A 20,630-nucleotide genomic window follows, 5' to 3' on the forward strand; every position below is an offset into this window, starting at 1 on the left:
AGTCTTCGGCCGGGGACTGCCGAGCCCTTTTCGAAAGCGCTTCGGGGGGGTCAGCCCGAAAGTGCCCCGGGTTACCTTCGAGCGTTTTCCCGCTTTCTTAACTGCGGTGACTGGTAACCGAGTCTCGGAGCGCTCCCTGGAGGGCAATTTGTGCATACTAATTTCTAACCAAAATTTGAAATAAATTCCCGCCTTTTTGTGTGTGTGTGTGTGTGTGTGTGTGTGTGTGTGTGTGTGTGTTTAAATCTGGAGGGCTTTTTGAACCGTTTATGTTTTTCTTGTTTGTGTTATTCTTTTCCAGTAACAGGCTGTTTTGGTGGAGGGCCTTAAAATGAACATTTAAAAAGACGCCATTAAGCGGTTATCTTAGACGCTCAAACAGTTTAAAATTCTGGTTTTGGATTTTTTTGGTCAGTTTTATAGGAGGAAAGCAAAGACTTAGGCTGATTGAGACACGTTTATTTCATGACATTCTGGTATGTCAGTGTCACAGTTTGGAATATCTCAGGTTGGCTCCAGCAAGTGGATAGTTTGTTTGAGAACAGTTTGGGGGTTTTGTTCGGCGGGTTTCTATAGGTGGTTTTGCTGGTAAGAATCTAGTTACCAGACTTCAAATCCTAATAGAATGTAGTTCAAAGTAGTGATTGATGTAAGGGACAGTGCTTTGTAAGACTTAGAATATTGAGCTTGGAGCTGTTGCTACTAATTATTGGTATAACTCAGAAGTACTTCTTTCGAAGTTATGTTGTTTAACTTCAGTTTTAAAAGATCGATCTCATGTGCTTTCTGGACTACCCTATAGAAATGAAAGAAAGATGTAATAGATACATGTAAATTTAATTGAAAATCTTAGCCTGGGCTTTCAAGAATTGAAAATCTTATAACTCAAGCAGTGCCTGGAAAATAGTAGTACTAGGTCTGTATTTGTTCAATAAATAAACGACTGCTGGGCCGGAATGGCTCAGTGGTTGAGCGATGACCTATGAACCAGGAGGTCACGTTGGATTCCTGGTCAGGGCACATGCCCGGGTTGCTGATGGGGTTGCAGATGGATGGGTACCAGAGGCAGCCAGTCAATGACTCTCATCATTGAGTCTCAGTCTGTCTGTCTGTTTGTCTGTCTCTCTCTCCCTTTCCCTTCCTCTCTGAAATAAATAAATATATTTAAAAAAATAAGCAAAAAAAGACTGACCTTATTGTTTCTGATGTCTTGTTTTGTGGATTTGAAGAAAGCCACTTGACTCTTCCATAAAAAAGAAAACCCCAGAAATTTACATTTGAAGTAAAGCATATCACTTACCTGTTTTTCTCCAGTCGCTCTGAAAAAGAAAGTAATGCTCAAACTATTTCAGTAAAGATTTGGCTGAAAATGAAATGTTTTCCATTTAAATGAGCACACTTTAAAAAAAACAAAACAGGTCTTCTATAGAACCCTATCCTGGTGTGCAAACATTTTTTTTTTTTAATATATTTTTATTGCTTTCAGAGAGGAAGGGAGAGAGAGCTAGACATGTCAAGGATGAGAGAAAAATCACTGATTGGCTGCCTCCTGCACCCCCGCTACTGGGGATCTAGCCCGCAACCCGGAACGTGCCCTTGACTGGAATCGAACCCAAGATACTTCAGTCTCCTGGCTGACACTATCCACTGACCCAACCGGCCAGGGCCAAACATTCTTTTTTGTTAATTCTTAACCGAGGGCCAAACATTCTTTTTTGTTAATTCTCAATGGAGGATATTTTGTTGTTGATTTTTAGAGAATTGAAGGGAGGGAGTCTGGAAAAGAGTTGGGGGTTAGCAGCATTGTGGTGAGGTCGTCAGAGGGACATATTGTTTGCCTCCTGCAAGAGCCCGTTCAACCTGCAAACCAGGTATATGCCCATGTCCAGGAATCAAACTTGAGACCCTTATGTCCACGGGCTGATGCTCTAACTACTGAGCACACTGGCCAGGGCACAAACATTCCTTTTTTTAAAAAATTATGTTTTATTGATTTTTTACAGAGAGGAAGGGAGAGGGAGAGAGAGTTAGAAACATCCATGAGAGAGAAACATCCATCAGCTGCCTCCTGCACACCCCCCACTGGGGATGTGCCCGCAACCAAGGTACATGCCCCTGACTGGAATCGAACCTGGGATTCTTCAGGCCACAGGCCGACACTCTAGCGTCTAGCCACTGAGCCAAACCGGTTTCGGCGAGCATAACATTCTTTTTTAAAAAATATATTTTATTGATTTTTTACAGAGAGGAAGGGAGAGGGATAGAGAGTTAGAAATATCAGTGAGAGAGAAACATCGATCAGCTGCCTCCTGCACAGTCCCGACTGGGGATGTGCCCGCAACCAAGGTACATGCCCTTGACCGGAATCGAACCTGGGATCCTTCAGTCCGCAGGCCAACGCTCTATCCACTGAGCCAAAGCAGCTAGGGCGAGCATAACATTCTTGAATGGTCTTGCTCTGGTCAGGATTATGAATTCTTACCAGGAAATATATGAAGACATGAAACAAAACATTAAAAAGTATGCTATGTGCCCTGGCCAGTTTGGCTCAGTGGATAGAGCATCAGCTCTCTGACTGAAGCATCCCATATTCGATTCCAGTCAAGGGTATGTATCTCGGTTGCAGGCTCAAATCCCCCGGGTGGGAGGCAATGATGTTTCTCTCTCTGTGTCTCTTCTCCTCCTTTCCACTCTCTAAAAATCTATGGGAAAAAACCCACCGGTGAGGATTAACAACAAAAGTATGCTAATGGTGCTACATATTAATTAAATCATAAATTGGCCATCAGACTCTACAATAAGGTGTTAAGTGTACAGGCTTCTGAATCAGGGTTATAGATTTAAATTCTAGGTCAGCTGCTTATTTAGATGACTTTTAATGAACATTGGCCATTAGATACTCAGTTTTCATTTGGAAAATAGAAATAATCTAATAGCTACTTAATTACGTTAAGGCTTACAGTAGGTTGCATTTCTGAAAGTATCTAGTGCTCAGCAATTTATACTACTACTACTACTACTACTACTACTACTACTACTAGTACTAGAGACCCGGTGCATGGATTCGTACACTGGTGGGGTCCCTCGGCCTGGCCTATGGGGGATCGGGCCAAAACCGGCTGACATCCCCTCAGGGGTCCTGGATTGGAAGAGGGCGCAGGCCAGGCCGAGGGACCCCACTGGTGCATGATTGGGGCTGGGGAGGGACCACAGGAGGGTTCCAGGGCATGCCCGGCTTGTCTCCCCCAGCCCTAATTGGCTGGACTCCAGCAGCAAGCTAACCTACCTGTCGGAGCATCTGCCCCCGGTTGTCAGTGCGCATCATAGTGACTGGTCCAGCGAAGGGTCGGACACTTTGCATATTAGGCTTTTATTATATAGGATAACATGATTTCTAAACTTTTTTGTTTCTATTTAATGCCAGAACAATACAGTGTTACCATAATATATTTTTCAGAATTGGGTGAGGTAAGTTTGTGAAAGTGATGTATACATAGTCTATTCAAGTGTTACTATACAGCATATTATGCAGAATGCCTGAGTTACCCATGCAAAAGTGTACTTAAGTTTTCTCTCGTAAAATGGGAATATTAGTATCCATCTCATAGGATTTTTAAAAAAAGTATCTTTATTGATTTCAGAGAGGAAGGAAGAGGTAGAGATAGAAACATCAATGATGAGAGAGGATCATTGATTGGCTGCCTCCTGCACGCCCCCACCAGGGATCCAGTCCGCAACCCGGGCATGTACCCTTGGCCAGAGTCAAACCTGGGACCCTTCAGTCTGCAGGCCGACGTTCCATCCACTGAGCCAAACTGGCTAGGGCTCATAGGATTTTTATTGTTCATTAATTTTGTACATACAAGGTACTTAGAAAACAGCTTGGTATATAAGTATTCACTAAAATCTGTTTCATAACAATAATTATTATACTTCATCTTTACTAATGGTAGTGATTTTAAAATAAGTAACTCTTAGGTGATACTATACAACTGTTGGGTTTTATTTTATTATTATTTTTATTGATTTCAGAGAGGAAGGGAGATAGAAACATCAATGATGAGAGAGAATCATTGATTGGTTGCCTCCTGTACGCCCCCTACTGGGGATTGAGCCTGCAACCTGGGCATGTGCCCTTAACCAGAATCGAACCTGGGACCCCTCAGTCCGCAGGAGGACGCTCTATCAACTGAGCCAAACCGGCTAGGGCTTATTTTATTATTTAAAAATATATATTTATTAAATTGATTGGGGTGACATTGGTCAACATGAACATACAGGTTTCAGGTATGGGTTTCTATGTTAGAAGATCTGTATATTACACTCTGTGCCCACTACCCAAAATCACATCTCCTGTCACCTTATATTAGGACACCCTTCTCCTCCCATCCCAACTGTTGGATTTTAAAGTTGAAAAGGATATTAGAGATCACCTGGTAGTTGGGAAGAAACTGGAGAACAGTGCCTGGCACTTACTAGGCACTGAGTATTTTTGACTGAATGAAACTAAGAGATTAACATGATTTAATTAAAAGTAACAAAGCTTTCTGAAGACAGGAATCAGTACAACTAATGGTTTCTTCCTCACTGAAACTGCTGGCTTGATAATTATGTATACCACACTACCTGTCTACCAATTTTTATTCTTATTAAAGTTGACATTTCATAAAATGACATTACTTTTCTGAAATTTTCCTACAAATTAAAAATAAAAATCAAGCCCGGACCGGTTTGGCTCAGTGGATAGAGCGTCGGCCTGCGGACTCAAGGGTCTCAGGTTCGACTCTGGTCAAGGGCATGTACCTTGGGTTGCGGGCACATCCCCAGTAGGGAGTGTGCAGGAGGCAGCTGATCGATGTTTCTAACTCTCCATCCCTCTTCCTTCCTCTCTGTAAAAAAAATCAATAAAATATATCTTAAAAATAAATAAATAAAAATCAAGCAGCCTGTTATGAACCCCTGCTCAATTTAACTTACCTTATTCCAATGTATTAACCTCTAATATTTCTTTGTACAGCTGTCGTTTTTTCATTATTTTAAGAAAATATGAGGGAGTTGGTTTCCTGCTTCGATTTGATAAGCCTTTATTTTTTTTTTTAACAAATGCATTTTTGGGGGGCGGGAGCGGGTGGGGAGAGTTCAATGGGGGGGAAGACATATGTAACATTTTCAACAATAAAGATTTTTTTTAATGGATTTTTTAAAATATGCGACTTTTTTTTCTCCCCAGGTGACACTTTCATACATTCAACAAAATAACTTATCAAGTACCTATTCCTGTGTCTGGCACTTGTTCTCTTTTTTTTTTTTTTCTAATATATTTTTATTGATTTCAGAGAGGAAGGGAGTGGGGGGAGAGAGGAAGAGAGAGAGAGAAACATCAAGGATGAGAGAGGATCATTGATCAACTGCCTCCTGCACTCCCCCTACTGAGGATTGAGACCACAACCCAGGATGTGTCTTTGACCAGAATCAAACCTGGGGTCATTCAGTCCGCAGGCTGACGCTCTATCCACTGAGCAAAACTGGCTAGGGCTCAGGCACTCTTTATTTTAGATGTTTGGGAGAAAAATATTACAAGACTCTTGCTTTCTGCTATGTTATTAAATGCTGCATCCAAAAATCACCTGATACTTATTGAAATACAGATTCTCAGGCCCAAGATTAGGACTCATACTGGGGTAAGACTTTTAAAAATATATTTTTATTTATTACAGAGTGTGAGAGAGAGAGATAGAAACATCATTGATGAGAAAGAACCATTGATTGGCTGCCTCTTGCATGCCCCACACTGCAGAGTGAGCCTGTAAAACATCCTAGATGTTTTGTTGATAGTAGCGTTTGAACATTCTTATGGTGGGAGGGATTATCTACAAGTAATCTGTACCTGATTGTTTTTCTTTAAGGTATTTATATTATACAGTGGAGTTTTTCTTTCTAGTCTATCCACACATTTTGGAAAATTCAAGTAGATCATCAACATGGGATTAGGTCTGTTTGATTAAAAGTCTTTTATCTAAAGAGACTTCAGGGCTTTGATAGATTGAACTCTGAGGCTCTAGGCAACTATTTTGATACCAAGGTGTGGGTTGCTTTAAGATAAGTGCAGTATGTACAGGGGTGGGCAACAGTAGGTTTAAAATTGTAATACAAATAATTCAATAAGTAATAAATAATAATACAAGAATAAACTTTTGCATACTCACAACTAGAAACCTACTTTTGCCCACCCTTGTATATTAAAGCTTTCTGAAAGTACCCTCACTAACTTATCACAGCCAGATTTTTATTATTTACCTTAAATTGATATCATTGCTCTTATTAGCAGCTCTCTTTAAATAATGTCTTATAATCTTATCTTCAAATTTTTATTTGATTAAAGTATTCAAGTTTTTATTTGGTTAAAAAAGTAGAAATTCTAATCCATGGCCAAATAATGTGATTTCCCCTCCTCCCCACTCCCCCCCTCTCCATCATTGGAAAGTAAGCAGTTTATACAACTTTATGATTTTTGCCCTTTTGCATAAAGTATTTCATGTGTTAACTGTTCTGCTTAAATATCAGGGCCTACATTGACTTTGACATTTGTGGCCATTTAGCCATTAGAAGTTTACATAGTTTTTCCAGTAGATACTGCCATTCTTAAATTATTCTTAAAAATTCCTTTGTAATTTCTCTCAAACCTTGTTCCATGTTCTTTCAACTATAGTAGTGTTCCCCTTATCCATGGTTTCAGTTACCCTTGGTTACCCTTGATTAGCCAGTCTAAAAATATTACATGAAAATTCTAGAAATAAACAGTTCACACATAAGTTTTAAATTTTTCACGGTTTTGAGTAGCATACTGACTGAAATCTTGCACTGTTTAGCTCTGTCCCACCCAGGACATGAATCATCCCTTTGTCCAATGTATCCACACTATACATATAATAATACACTAAGATATTTTAAGAGGCCACATTCATATACTTTCATTATGCTGTACTTATAATTGTTCTATTTTATTCTTAGTTATTGCTAATCTCTTTGCCTAATTTATAAATTAAACTTTTTCATAGGTATATATGTACTAGTGCCCTGGTGCACGGATTCGTGCACATTAAAAGGAAATTAATTAGAAGGTGGCTGGCGGGGTGGGGCAGGACTAAGTGAGAAGGGCTGGACAGGCCCTGGAGCCAACCTCCTGAGGTCCCTCCCCTGCTGGCTGCACCTGGGGCAGCACCTCAGCTTGAAGGGCGTCTGCGGAGTGAGCCGGTCCCTCCGGCAGGTGGGGTCCCTTGGCCTGTCCTGTGGGGATCGGCCAAAAACCAGCATCCCCTGTGGGGTCCTGGATTGCGAGAGGGCGGTTCTTGGGTGACACACCCTGGAATCGGGCTCCCTCCTCTTGTACTGGGGTGCATCACCTGAGAGCTGCCGCTGCCAAGTCACCAGAGCTCAGCGGCTCCTGCATTGAGCGTCTGCCCCCTGGTGGTCAGTGTGCATCATAGTGATCATTTGTTCCACTGTTTGGTCGATTTGCATATTACCCTTTTATTATATAGTGCCGGGGTCCAACCCCAGCGGGTCCAGGGGTCCCCAAAGGTGTGGATGGAGTCGGCGAAGAAGGAAGGACACGGAGACAGTGTTCAGTTGATCATCAGCCTAGCCAGGATCTCCAGCCAAGTTCTGGTCTGGATCTCCAGCGAAGTTCTGCTTAGGACCTCCTGCCAGGGTCTGTGTCCATGTTCTCTTGCTAGGTTCTCCAGCCAGGTTCTGTAGCCATGTTCCCTTGCTAGATTCTCCAGCCAGGTTCTGTCCAGGTTCTCCAGCCAGGTTCAGTCACCAGGTTCTAGTCAGGTTCTCTTGCCAATTTCTGTAGTCAGGTTCAGTGCAGGATCTTTTGCCATGTTCTCTCCAGCGAAGTTCTTCTGTCTGTGTAGGTTCCTTCTTCTGAGTTCTGTCTTCTTCATTCTGTGTTCTGAGTTCTGGCTCTTGCTGTCTTGTTGTATCTGTATTTATACCAGTTGATTCAATCCTATCAATCTCTATTACAAAGGTTAGGGCGTTTCTTATCTTCATTCCAGGGAGTAAAGATTATGTAGCTTAAGCACGATTGTTCATAGTTAAAGTGATTAATTACCCGCCTGGCACTTAGTTAAGAGGTTTTATTCCCTCCCTAACTTCAGGGGAAAATCCCTACCTGGGGAAACAACCTTTCTCAGAGAGGAGACCTTGGTTAAAACACATAGTGCCAAGAAGGTGAGCAAACATATTAAGAACAATATGCCATATATGCCAGGTCCCTTGAAACAGCAAGGATGGACCGGCTCCCGGCAAATTCCCCCTTTTTTATTTTTTTTAAAAGCAGGCATTAAAAAGAAAAAACCCCAAGTGCTCTCTTGTATCCATTTTAAGAGTAGGATTGGCGCTTTCCGCTATTACCTGAGTCCTGATCTATCACCCCAGGGAGAGCTTGCCAATCTTGCACTTTCCCGGGGTGGAAAGGCTGCAGTGGGGTTAAGGATAAGGCTCCTTGGGCCTACCTCCTCCCATGCCATTACATTTACCTTTCCTTCCTCAGAAAAGCATGGACATACTTCTTGTATAAAGCATTCTGTCTGACTGGGAGTAACCTTAATTCCTCTGCTAGCAAGCATATGTGTTAAAAGATCAATACAGAGTCTTCTTTCTTTGGACTCAGTATGGCACATCTTCTCAATCTAAGAATCAATACACAGTCTTCTTTCTTTGGACTCAGTATGGCACATCTTCTCAATCTAAGTTCTGTACTATCCACCTTCTTACCCTACTTATCCTCTATAGGGGGTCTGAAGTACCCTGGTGGAGTCCTATCCATCCCGAATGTGGGGGTTCTCAATGGGGGGGGGCTTACCTAGGGGAATCCTGTTCCAGGGGTTCCCAAAGGTGTGGATGGAGTCGGCGAAGACTATCCACCCTCTTCCTATGGTGGAGTCCTATCCATCCCGAGAGTGGGGCTTACCTAGGGGTCCCTGTTCGGGCGCCATATGCCGGGGTCCAACCCCAGCAGGTCCAGGGGTCCCCAAAGGTGTAGACGGAGTCGGCGAAGAAGGAAGGACACGGAGACAGCGTTCAGTTGATCAGCAGCCTAGCCAGGATCTCCAGCCAGGATCTCCAGCCAAGTTCTGGTCTGGATCTCCAGCGAAGTTCTGCTTAGGATCTCCAGCCAGGTTCTGTGGCCAGTTGTCTTGCTAGGTTCTCCAGGCAGATTCTCCAGGTTCTCCAGCCAGGTTCAGTCACCAGGTTCTAGTCAGGTTCTCTTGCCAATCTCTGCAGTCAGGCTCAGTCCAGGATCCCCTGCCATGTTCTCTCGCTAGGTTCTGTCTCTAGGTTCTGAGGCCAGTTTCTGTCCAGGATCTTTTGCCATGTTCTCTCCAGCGAAGTTCTTCTGTCTCTAGAGAACGTTCTGTGTAGGTTCTGTGCCTCGGTTCCATCTCTCCGTTCTGTGTTCTAAGTTCTGTATTCTAAGTTCTGACTGTGTTCTAAGTTCTGGCTCTCTTGGTTCCGTATTCTAAGTTCTGTGTCTTGCTGTCTTATTACATCTGTATTTATACCAGTTGATTCAATCCTATCAATCTCTATTACAAAGGCTAGGGCGTTTCTTATCTCCATTCCAGGGAGTAAAGATTATGTAGCTTAAGCATGATTGTTCGTAGTTAAAGTGATTAATTGCCCGCCTGGCACTAGTTAAGAGGTTTTATTCCCTCCCTAACTTCAGGGGAAAATCCCTACCTGGGGAAACAACCTTTCTCAGAGACCTTGGTTAAAACACATAGTGCCAAGAAGGTGAGCAAACATATTAAGAACAGTATGCCATATATGCCAGGTCCCTTGAAACAGCAAGGATGGACCGGCTCCCGGCAATATAGGACTAAGAGGCCTGGTGCACATTTGTGCACGGGTGGGGTCTGGCCAGTCCATCCCAATGGGGGCCAATCAGGTCGGTAGGGGGAGGGGCCGCAGGTGGTTGGCCAGCCAGCCCCACCCCCGATTGGGGTTGGGGCTGCCAATCGGGCTGAGCTGGCCGAGGGGAGGGGCCGTGAGAGGTTGTGGGGATGATCGGGGCCCCAATTGGGCTGGTTCTCCACCACAGTGTGCATCATAGCGACCAGTCATTCCATCGTCATTCTGGTGGCTGGGCTTTTGGATGGATGGATGGATGGATGGATGGATGGATGGGGAAAATATGGTGTATGTATAGGGTTCAGTGCTATGTGCAGTGTCAGGCACCCACTGGATAAGGGCGGACTTTTTTTCTTTTTTTTTTTAAGGGAGCGGGAGGGAAACATCGATGTGAGAGTGTCATTCAGCTGCCTCCTGCACACACCCTACCAGGCATTGAGCCTGCATCCTGGGCATTTACCCTGACCAGGAATCGAACTGGCAACTTTTCAGTGCATGGGACGACACCCAACCAACTGAGCCACACCAGCCAGGGCCAGACTTTTGTATTCTTAATGAGATGGTCATATAGATCTGGGATCTTGGAATATATCCCTTGGATAAGGGCAGACTACTGTATTCGTAATGAAATGGTCATATAGAACTAAGTATGGCAAAAAGGCTTTGTCAGAAATGATGTGCCTAACTTCCTTCATCGGTTAAAAACTGGCTATTAAAGTCACTATATTATGAGAAGAATATTCACTTAGGCTTTGTAAATTCTGATGTACTTGTTTAAAGGAAATCATTTTTATATATTTTTATGGTAAAGTCTTAAACTCCTAGATTAACTTAAACATTTAAATATTATAAATGTTTTAAAAGGCCAGTAGTGAATTGTATTTACAGTTATCTGGATGAAAATATTTAAATTCGGTCCATTTTACTGGTTTGAATTTTTCATGCCATCACCTCCTCTTTAGACAGGTTAGCCCACATTGACTGTTTTAACAGTAAAGTCTGGCCCTAGCTGGTTTTGCCCAGTGGATAGAGCATCGGCCTGCGAACTAAAGATTCGATTCCAGTCAAGGGCACATGCCCAGGTTATGGGCTTGATCCCCGGTGGGGGGCTGCAGGAGGCAGCTGATCAGTGATTCTCGCTCATTGATGTTTCTATCTCTCCCTCTTCCTTCCTCTCTGAAATCAATAAAAAAAAATAATAATAATGTCTGTAAAATTGAGTTGATTAGCTTCTAGGTTTGTGTAATTATAACCAAACTTAGAAAATATCTCCAAACAATGAGTTACTTTTAATTTAGTCAAATGGCTGAGGCTTAATATAACTATAAATCAACTTGAAGGTGAATTTCCATGTTTATTGTACATAGTGTTATTTATACATTGTACATAGAGTGAACATTTTAAAATTCATATTGAAATGATAACTGGACTTTGTTTACAGAAAGCCACAAAGAAAACTGATAAACCCAGACTAGAAGATAAAGATGACTTAGATGTAACTGAACTCACTAATGAAGATCTTCTGGATCAGCTTGTAAAGTATGGGGTGAATCCTGGCCCTATTGTGGGTAAGTTGACAAAATTTCAAATATCTTTTCTGTGAAGTAGTACCCCAAATTGTTTTTCCTTCTTACCTAGCAGTTAATTTTGGGTTTTAATGGCCACTCTGCCAATCATTTCTATGACCAGGACCTTACTTTTTTTTAACTATAAATAAGGGAAATAAAATGAGGGAATTGTACTAGACAGCCTCCAAGATTACCTCACCTCTGTGTCGAGATTGTTTCATATGTGCTCGTATTATTGTATTACCTGGTGAGACACATGGTAATATGTGTCTTACATGTCAGTGAAGGAAAATCTGAGGTAACATGACTGGCCAAAGTCATTTAAATCAGTAATTTAGTAGTTGACTTGTTAATATAACTCAAGTTAATCAATACTTAGCATTTCAGTTATTAAAAGGACCCTTTTTTCTCTTTATTTTTAATGGGAGAAAAACCAATTTAATATGTGCACATGGAAGAATCATAAAAAGTCTTGTTTTGGTTAGAATTCAAGAATGATATCCTGAACAAACTAAAAAGAGAAAACTTGGAACTAAATACACTGAATTGCCATCATTTGGTTACTTTTGCAAGGCTGAGTATGCCTTAATTTTAGAAAGTCTTGGCAATATATAACCTCAGGATGAGGAAGTTCTACATATTTTGATCTTATAAGTTATGTGAAAGTTTGAACACTGGAGATTTGTGGGTTCGTTTTCTCCTATAGGCGTAGGAGCAAACAAGGATTTTGAATGCGCCTTTCTTTTGTTCTATTTAACAACTGTATCTAAGTAGATAGTATTTGCCTATTAATATAATTACCAGCAGACATTTGATACCCCTTTAAAATTTTATTTAAAATTCAAAAGGGAGATGTTGAAAAATGTGTATTATTATCTATATATATATAAAAAGCCAGCGACTAGAACGTTGTAACGACCAGAACGACCGGTTGCTATGATGCCCACTGTGGCCAGCAAACTGGCCCGATCAGGGGGTGGGTCCAGCCAACCTCCTGCAGCCCCTCCCCCTAGCCAGTCCCACCCCTGATCAGCTTCTCCCACCCCGATCAAGGGTGAGACAGCCAGCCCCCCCACCCTACCCTTCCCCCTGACCAGCCCCACCCCTGATTGCCCCCCCACCCCAATTGGGGGCAGGGCCGTCTGGCCCATGTCCTGCAGCCCCTCCCCTCCCCTGGCCCCACCCACTCCAGGGCCAGGGCCAGCCAGTCAACTGCCTGTCGCTCTTCCCCCCCCAGCCAGCTGTGCCCCTGATGGGCCCCCACCACCCCAGTCAGCCCATGGCCCCTCCCCCCAGCCAGCTCTGCCCCCAATCGCTGCGCCCTCCCCCCCCCACACACACCAATCAGGTGGGGCTGGCTGGTCAACCTCCCCCAGCCGCTGACCCCTCATCGGTCTCCCCCCCCCCTTCATTTGGGGGCTGGGCCTGCTGGCCAATCGCCCACTGTCTCCTCCTCCAATTGGAGCTGGGCCAGCCAGACCCCATCCATTCACGAATTTGTGCACTGGGCCTCTAGTCAGTATATATTAAACTACATGTTGGTTGGTATACAGACTATTCCTTTTTCTCCCCCAGCTATATGGAGTTTCTCCCCAAACTACATGTTGGTTGGTATACAGACTATTCCTTTTTCTCCCCCAGCTACATGTTGGTTGGTATACAGACTATTCCTTTTTCTCCCCCAACTATATAGTTTACAAAATTATATATATTTAAGGTGTGTAACTTGATGTTTTGATATATATAATCATTGTGAAATGATCACCATAATCAAACTAATTAACTTATCCATCACCTCACATAATTTTCTTTTGTGTGGTGAAAGCACTTAAGGTTTAACTTCTTACTAAATTTGAAGTATATAATACAGTATCATTAACTATGACCCATGTTATGCATTAGGTTTCCAGAACTTACCCATCTTGCATAACTGAAATTTTATACCCTCTGACCAACATCTTCCCATTTCCCCCTCCTTAGCTGTTCATCTCAAGACTACTTATATAACATTTTGAGATACGTGTTGTTTCTAAAAATATACATTATCATTTTATCAGGAGAAGACATACAGCTAGTTTAAAACAAAAAATAAAAGCAATTTTTTTGCGTTAAATTGTCATTGACGTTGAAGTGTTGAGAATTATTTTAGCCCATCTAGAGTGTCTCAGAGCACTGTTCTGTGCACCAAAAGGCTGCCAGTTCAATTTCTGGTCAGAGAACAAACCTGGGTTGCAGATTCAATCTGGTCGGGGCAAGTATAGAGGACAGTGAATCAATGTTTCTCTCTCACATTGATGTTTCTCTCTTTCTCCCTTCCTCTGTGTAAAGCATGTCCTCAGATGAGGGTTAAACAAAAAGTTTATTTATATTCAATTTTACTTTGCCATCTAATTGTTATAATTTCTGTTACACAGTTTTCATAAAATGTGGTTTAACATTAAATTTACACAATTATATATTTCCAGACGTATTCATCTTGCATAACTGAAGTTTTGTATCTTCTGACCAACGTTATGCCAAACACATTTACATTTTTAAAAGTGATTTATAGCCCTAGCTGGTTTGGCTCAGTGGATAGAGCGTCGGCCTGTGGACTGAAGGGTCCTGGGTTTGATTCTGGTCAAGGGCACATGCCTGGGTTATGGGCTGGATCCCCAGCAGGAGGTAACCAATCAATGATTATCTCTTATCATTGATGTTTCTATCTCTCTCTCCCTCTCCCTTCTTCTCTGAAATCAATAAAAATATATTTTTAAAAAATGGATTTATAGTACTTTTCCCATAACTGGATGGCTATTTTTGTTATTGTTGTTTAATATGTTTTTATTGATTTTCTTAGAGAGGAAGGGAGAGGGATAGAAAGATAGAAACATCAGTGAGAGAGAGACATCCATTGGCAGCCTCCTGCACACCCCCAATGGGGTAACAAGCCTACATGTGCCCTGACTGGGGAATTGAACTGGAGTACCTCTTGGTTCATGGGTTAGTGCTCAACCACTAAGCCACTCTGGTTGGGCAAGTTGTTAAATTAATCCCAGTAATTTAGATGAGTACAATCGTTTAATAAAAAATAGATTTTCTACAAAGGCAAGTACTATTATGTAGTACTGGAGAAAATACACAAATTCTAAAACTTTTGAGGCAAAAATACTCAGTCCTATCTGGTTCTTAAGTAGGTTATCTAAAAGGACCTATATCAATCTACTATGTATCCTATGCCATAAATGAAACGTTGTAATTTTGTGTTAAAATACTATGAAAATATATTTTTATAAAATAATTCATTATACAACTCTGGCCAGATGGCTCAGTTGGCTGGAGTCCATACACCAAAAGGTTGAGGATTCTATTCCCAGGTAGGGGTGCATATGGGAGGCAACCAATTGATGTTCCTCTTCCTCCCCTTTCTCTCTAAAACTATAAAAACATCCTCAGGCAAAGGTTAAAAGCAAAGAATTATATAAAAAAGAATTCATTTTTCATTTTTAAGCACTTAAATAATTAGAAAGGAAAGAATGAAAGTAACATTTTAATGTTGCTAAAGATAATGTCTGAGCTGATCTTAAACAAGACAATATAAGTACTAAAGCAGCGGTTCTCAACCTGTGGGTCACGACCCCTTTGGCGGTCGAACTACCCTTTCACAGGGGTCGCCTAAGACCATCCTGCATATCAGATATTTAAATTGCGATTCATAACAGTAGCAACATTACAGTTATGAAGTAGCAACGAAAATAATTTTATGGTTGGGTCACAACATGAGGAACTGTATTTAAAGGGCCAGAAGGTTGAGAACCACTGTACTAAAGCGAGTTTTGCCTTAATACAGGAACAACCAGGAAGCTATATGAGAAAAAGCTGTTGAAATTGAGGGAACAAGGAACAGACTCAAGATCTTCTACTCCTTTCCCAACAATTTCTTCTTCAGCAGAAAATACAAGACAGAATGGAAGTAATGATTCTGACAGATACAGTGACAATGAAGAAGGTAAAGTTCTAAATGATGTTAATCAAATATATGTGATTTTTTTTTCAGACTCATAAGATACAGTAACCATGCAGATGATAAAATTTAAGATATTACCAAGACATGTCATTTTTTTCATACTGTATCATTAATTTTCCAAGTAATTTGATTTAAGTAGCTTTTGTTGAAAACTCTAAGAAACAGAAAAGTACAAGTGTCTAATTTTCTGTCACCTAAAATTACCTAAGTACCTGTGTCTTTTTTGCTTCAAATCTCATTTTTCTCAGAGAATAAAATATTACAAATAAAGACAAAGTTCCCCCACTTATCCCTTTCCAAGTATCATCTACATAGAAATAATCACTGACATTAGTTTTATGCTTATCTTTCCAGCCCATTTTAAAATGTTTTTTTATATGCATCTATCTAATACATGGTATTACTTTGTACTTTAAAAGATCTATATAAATGATATCATGCTAAATCTTGTCACTTTTCTTTATTCTGTTATACTACCAAGATCTCACTTATCACTTGTCTGTTTTATTCCTTGTAATTAATAAATAGCAGTAGTGTTTACATATGGCATGTTTTCTCTGTTCTCTATTTATAGGCATTTAAATTGACAGTTTTTGCTAGATAATCTAATTTCAAGGCAACTTCAGAGCAGATATTTTAGTGCACTATTTTAAGAAAATTTGACCATATATTTAAATATTTTTGAAAATATTACAAGAAATAAATGACCTTTTAAAATTTATTATAAGAACAAGTTTATATTTATAAATGTTCAATTCATTTATATTACTTGTTTTATAATTTCATGATTAATTAATTTGACCCAAATTACTTATATCTCTTAAGCATTGCCTGCCAGGGCATAGTTTGTCAAATTGGTTGTTCCGAATATGCAATATAGAGCCTTTTCCTTCAACAGCACTATGTTAGCAAAGAGGCAAAGAATAAAATCAGCTTAAACACAAGTAATGCTTAAACTTCCTGCCTCTTTTGCCTCTACAGGAAAGAAGAAAGAACACAAGAAAGTGAAGTCCACTAGGGATTTTGTTCCTTTTTCTGAACTTCCAACTACTCCCTCTGGTGGATTTTTTCAGGGTATTTCTTTTCCTGAAATCTCCCCCCGTCCTCCTTTGGGCGGGACTGAACTACAGGCAGCTAAGAAAGTGCATTCTTCTAAGGGAGACCCACGTAGGGAACCTCTTATTGCCACAACCTTGCCTGGCAGGGAACAGTTGCACAAGTTAGCCTCTGGAGGGAATTTGTTTATTTCCTCCAGTTCTAGCCATGATAGACGTTTAGAGAAAAGTTCTTCGACATCTTCTCAGCATGAACTCGCTGCCATGTTGGTCTCTGCTGCAGCTTCTCCTTCACTGATTAAAGAAACCACCACTACTTGCTATAAAGACATAGGAAATATTTACTGTGGAGAGAAAAGTGGAATTCAACCATTTTGTACTGAGAGGTCCCATGGTTCAAGTCAGTCGATTCTGTCCAGTAAAAGGAAAACACTAGAAGAGTCTGAGAGATCACAAGTAATTTCTCCACCACTTGCTCAGGCAATCAGAGATTATGTCGATTCTCTGTTGGTCCAGAGTGGGGTTGGTAGTTTGCCTGGAACTTCTAACACTACACCCTCACTGGATATAGAAAACATATGGAAGAGAATTGATCAATCTAATTTTCAAGAAACTGAATCTCTGTCTCCTCCACGAAAATTGCCTAGACTGAGTAAAAAGTTAGGAGAGGAAAAGGATTCAGGTTCCTTTGTGGAATTTCAAAATATACATGGATCTGAATCCATGTCTTCTTTTGCTACAACTGTTGTCTCTCACTCACTTGCTACCTTAGGCATAGAGATGTCTAAGCAATCACAGCATGATAAAGTAGATGCCTCAGAACTATCTTTTCCTTTCCACGAATCTATTCTAAAAGTAATTGAAGAGGAGTGGCAGCAAATTGACAGGCAGCTGCCTTCATTGGCATGCAAGTATCCAATATCTTCCAAAGAGGCAACACAGATATTATCGGTTCCAAAAGTAGATGATGAAATCCTGGAGTTTATTTCTGAAACCACTCCACCAGCAGGTATTCAGGTAGCTTCAACTGATAAACAGTTGGACTCAGCACTTTGTAGAGCATATGAAGCTGCAGCATCAGCATTGCAGGTTGCAACCCATACCGCCTTTGTAGTTCGGGCTATGCAGGCTGACATTAGTCAGGCTGCACAAATTCTTAGCTCAGATCCTAGTGATAGCCACCAGGCACTTGGGATTCTGAGCAAAACATATGATGCAGCCTCATTTCTTTGTGAAGCTGCATTTGATGAAGTAAAGATGGCTGCCCATACCATGGGATCTTCCACTTTAGGTCGCCGTTATCTCTGGTTGAAGGATTGCAAAATTAATCCAGCTTCTAAGAATAAGCTGGCTGTTACTCCCTTTAAAGGTGGAACATTATTTGGAGGAGAAGTATACAAAGTTATAAAAAAGCGTGGAAATAAACACTAATCAAGTTAAAAATAAAGACGCCCATCTTATCTTTGATATAGGGAGCTTAGCAGATTTTCTAGGAATTTTAAGTACTTTTAAATCAAAAAAATTTTAAGGTCTTTTTAGTTTCCAGATGGGGCTGATTTCAAAGTGTCAAGCTTCAACCCATCAAATTATAGTTTGAAAGTACAGTGGGGCCTTGACTTACGAGTGTCCCAACTAACGAGTTTTTTGAGATGCCAGCTGTCTCTCGGCCAATTTTTGCATTGAGTTGATAGAGTAATTTGAGTTAACGAGCTCCTTAACGAGCTTGGTCTCGGAACGAATTAAACTCGTAAGTCAAGGCCCCACTGTAATTGCCTACATAGAACTGCCTTTTAAAAAAGGTTGCACAGATAGAAATCCTGATACAATTTAGAGCTTTGTAGGTTACATTTTTATCTCAAATCGTTCACTCCTTTCCATGAGATTTCACAACTCTTCAAAACTAATTCTATTAACTAGAATATAAGTAGAGTCTTCGCTGGTCTTAATATCTTTGTACTTTCTACAGCTTTTCTACATTTTTTTCTTTCATTTTTCTCCCTTTTGTTTGTTTTTATGTCTACAGTATCATTCATAATATTCTAGATTATTGCATCTCAGTGTGCCAGTCTTCAGACTGTTACTGATCCACAGACAAGCATACACCAGAACTTGACTGTAGAAACACTTTTCAGATTAATGACAGGGTTTATTTTCTTGATAAAATTTTGATAGAGAAAACAGTGTGCAGACCTACACTCTGTTGTAAGTGCCTCATTTCTTCATGGGCTGGTGGCAAACAGTTTGTTGACCACACTAAGAAACACTGCTCTAGACCATGATACTCTAGGATAGTGCATTCTCACTATCACTGTAGTTTATTAGATGAACTCCATACTGGAAAGATGGGAATTTAAAAGTTACACTTTCAAGGTATGTTGCAGTTCATAGGTTTAATCTAAATTCTAAAAGCAAATTTAAGTTAGTTGGGTGGTGTGTTTTTTTAAGTCATAAGAAATCATACTATACCCCAGTATCTTTGTGTCTATATAAAACAGTATATTATCTTGTGTTTTCATTTCTATGATTGTAAGATGAGAGTCTAACTGTAGAGGCATTTGATAATCGAACTTCTTTGTACTTTTATGAAAATAATAGTATTAAGTATAAGCAAAATATGGTCCCTTGGGTACTCATAGGCAGATTCTTAGACTATACATGCCCATCTTTGCAGCTTTCTGGGAATAATTTTATTTGTTATTTGTCTTCTGAAATGTACATGTATACATGTACCTACTAAGTGCTGTGTGACTTTAAAAATGTATTACTGTAGAATGCTTCTGCAAATTCAATAAAGTTGTTAAATTTGAACAGTTTTGTGTGGTCTCCAGCAACATGTTGTATGTGTGTTTTATTCTTGGAGTTAAAATAAGTTAGATATTTGTGAACGAACATCCCTTTATCATTTCATCATTGAAACTCACTTGACATTACAGTGGTACAGTTGAAAATATTCTAAATATAGTTTTATTATATTTGAGGACTATGTTTTTATTGGCTGTTGGAATTTGAAATTTGTAAGAGAAATTAATCTGTAACAAGATACCTTATTTGTTTAAATCAGTTTCTGCTCAACTACTATTGAGTTCTTTGGATGTTTTCTAATTCTTAGAATCTGAGTTAACAGCTTAAGATTTTATAAAGTTAAGGATTGTTCCAAATACAGATATATAATAGCTCCATTAATAGGAGCTTTGGGATGTAGGGGATAGAGTTGATACTTAATCCTAAATAAAGATTGAACTATTTGAGCTAACATGCTGAAAATAAAAATCACTGCTCATTTTTGGGAAATTTGCAAGTAGACATTGGACTGACTAATGCTAGACTAGCTAGCAAGATACATGGCTCCCTTGGCTACTTTTAGTACAACTGGATTGAGTTCATGCAAAGCTAAGCTTTTAATAATTGACTCCATTTCTTCTTTGGTGCGAAAGTAATCTAAAGTTTTTGGTAACAAGTTTTAGAGGTAACAACTGACATTTTGCTCTGTGATAATAAATGGCCACAAAATGTGGAAGCTAACTAAAATTTATATTTATCTTTTAATAAATCCAGCTCTTCAAGTGATAGAGGAATGGAATATTAAAGCCTATAAAAAGACATACATATTTATTTGGGTTAACATTAATAACTATTATGGTGGTATGCTAAGTAATACATATGCACTAGCTTCCTTTCAAAGAAATGTTATATTGTATTGGGAAGAGGTGGAGAAGTGGCCTGTGATTGGTTGCACTTTTCTGCCAACAAGATTTCTCCTTACCTCCTCAGTTGTACTTAAGTTTTTTTAAAAAATATATTTTTATTGATTTCAAAGAGGGAGAGAGCGATAGAAACATCAATGATGAGAGAGAATCAATGATCAGCTGCCGCCTGCACGCCCCTTACTGGGGATGGAACACAGGACCCTTCAGTCCCCAGGCCTATGCTCTATCCACTGAGCCAAACCAGTGAGGGCTGTACTTAGGTTTCTTATAATCACATCAAAAAAGAAGGGAGGAGAGACTTAAACTGCACTTATGTATTAACATTGTTGCACTTAATGTTATTGGAAGCTTGGTACGATATAGGTAGGTTTGT

At 40.2% G+C, this 20,630-nt stretch overlaps 1 protein-coding gene across 8 annotated transcripts in view; it reads left to right on the plus strand.

The window, feature by feature from the left end:
* TMPO (thymopoietin) overlaps positions 1–20,630 on the plus strand; it is a 33,323-nt gene that overhangs the window by 833 nt on the left and 11,860 nt on the right. For 3 of the 8 annotated variants that reach the window (XM_036300551.1, XM_036300548.1, XM_036300553.1), the window contains exons 2-4: positions 11,363–11,489; positions 15,319–15,477; positions 16,477–16,569. In XM_036300551.1, the coding sequence (XP_036156444.1) occupies positions 11,363–11,489; positions 15,319–15,477; positions 16,477–16,569 (379 nt within the window). Of the gene's footprint in view, positions 1–5,582; positions 5,682–11,362; positions 11,490–15,318; positions 15,478–16,476; positions 18,921–20,630 lie in introns of those variants that run through there. The other 5 variants (XM_036300552.1, XM_036300549.1, XM_036300554.1 and 2 more) reach the window with 3 other exon arrangements.

This window comes from Myotis myotis, unplaced genomic scaffold (assembly GCF_014108235.1).
Source record: "Myotis myotis isolate mMyoMyo1 unplaced genomic scaffold, mMyoMyo1.p scaffold_m19_p_3, whole genome shotgun sequence".
NCBI lineage: Eukaryota > Metazoa > Chordata > Mammalia > Chiroptera > Vespertilionidae > Myotis > Myotis myotis.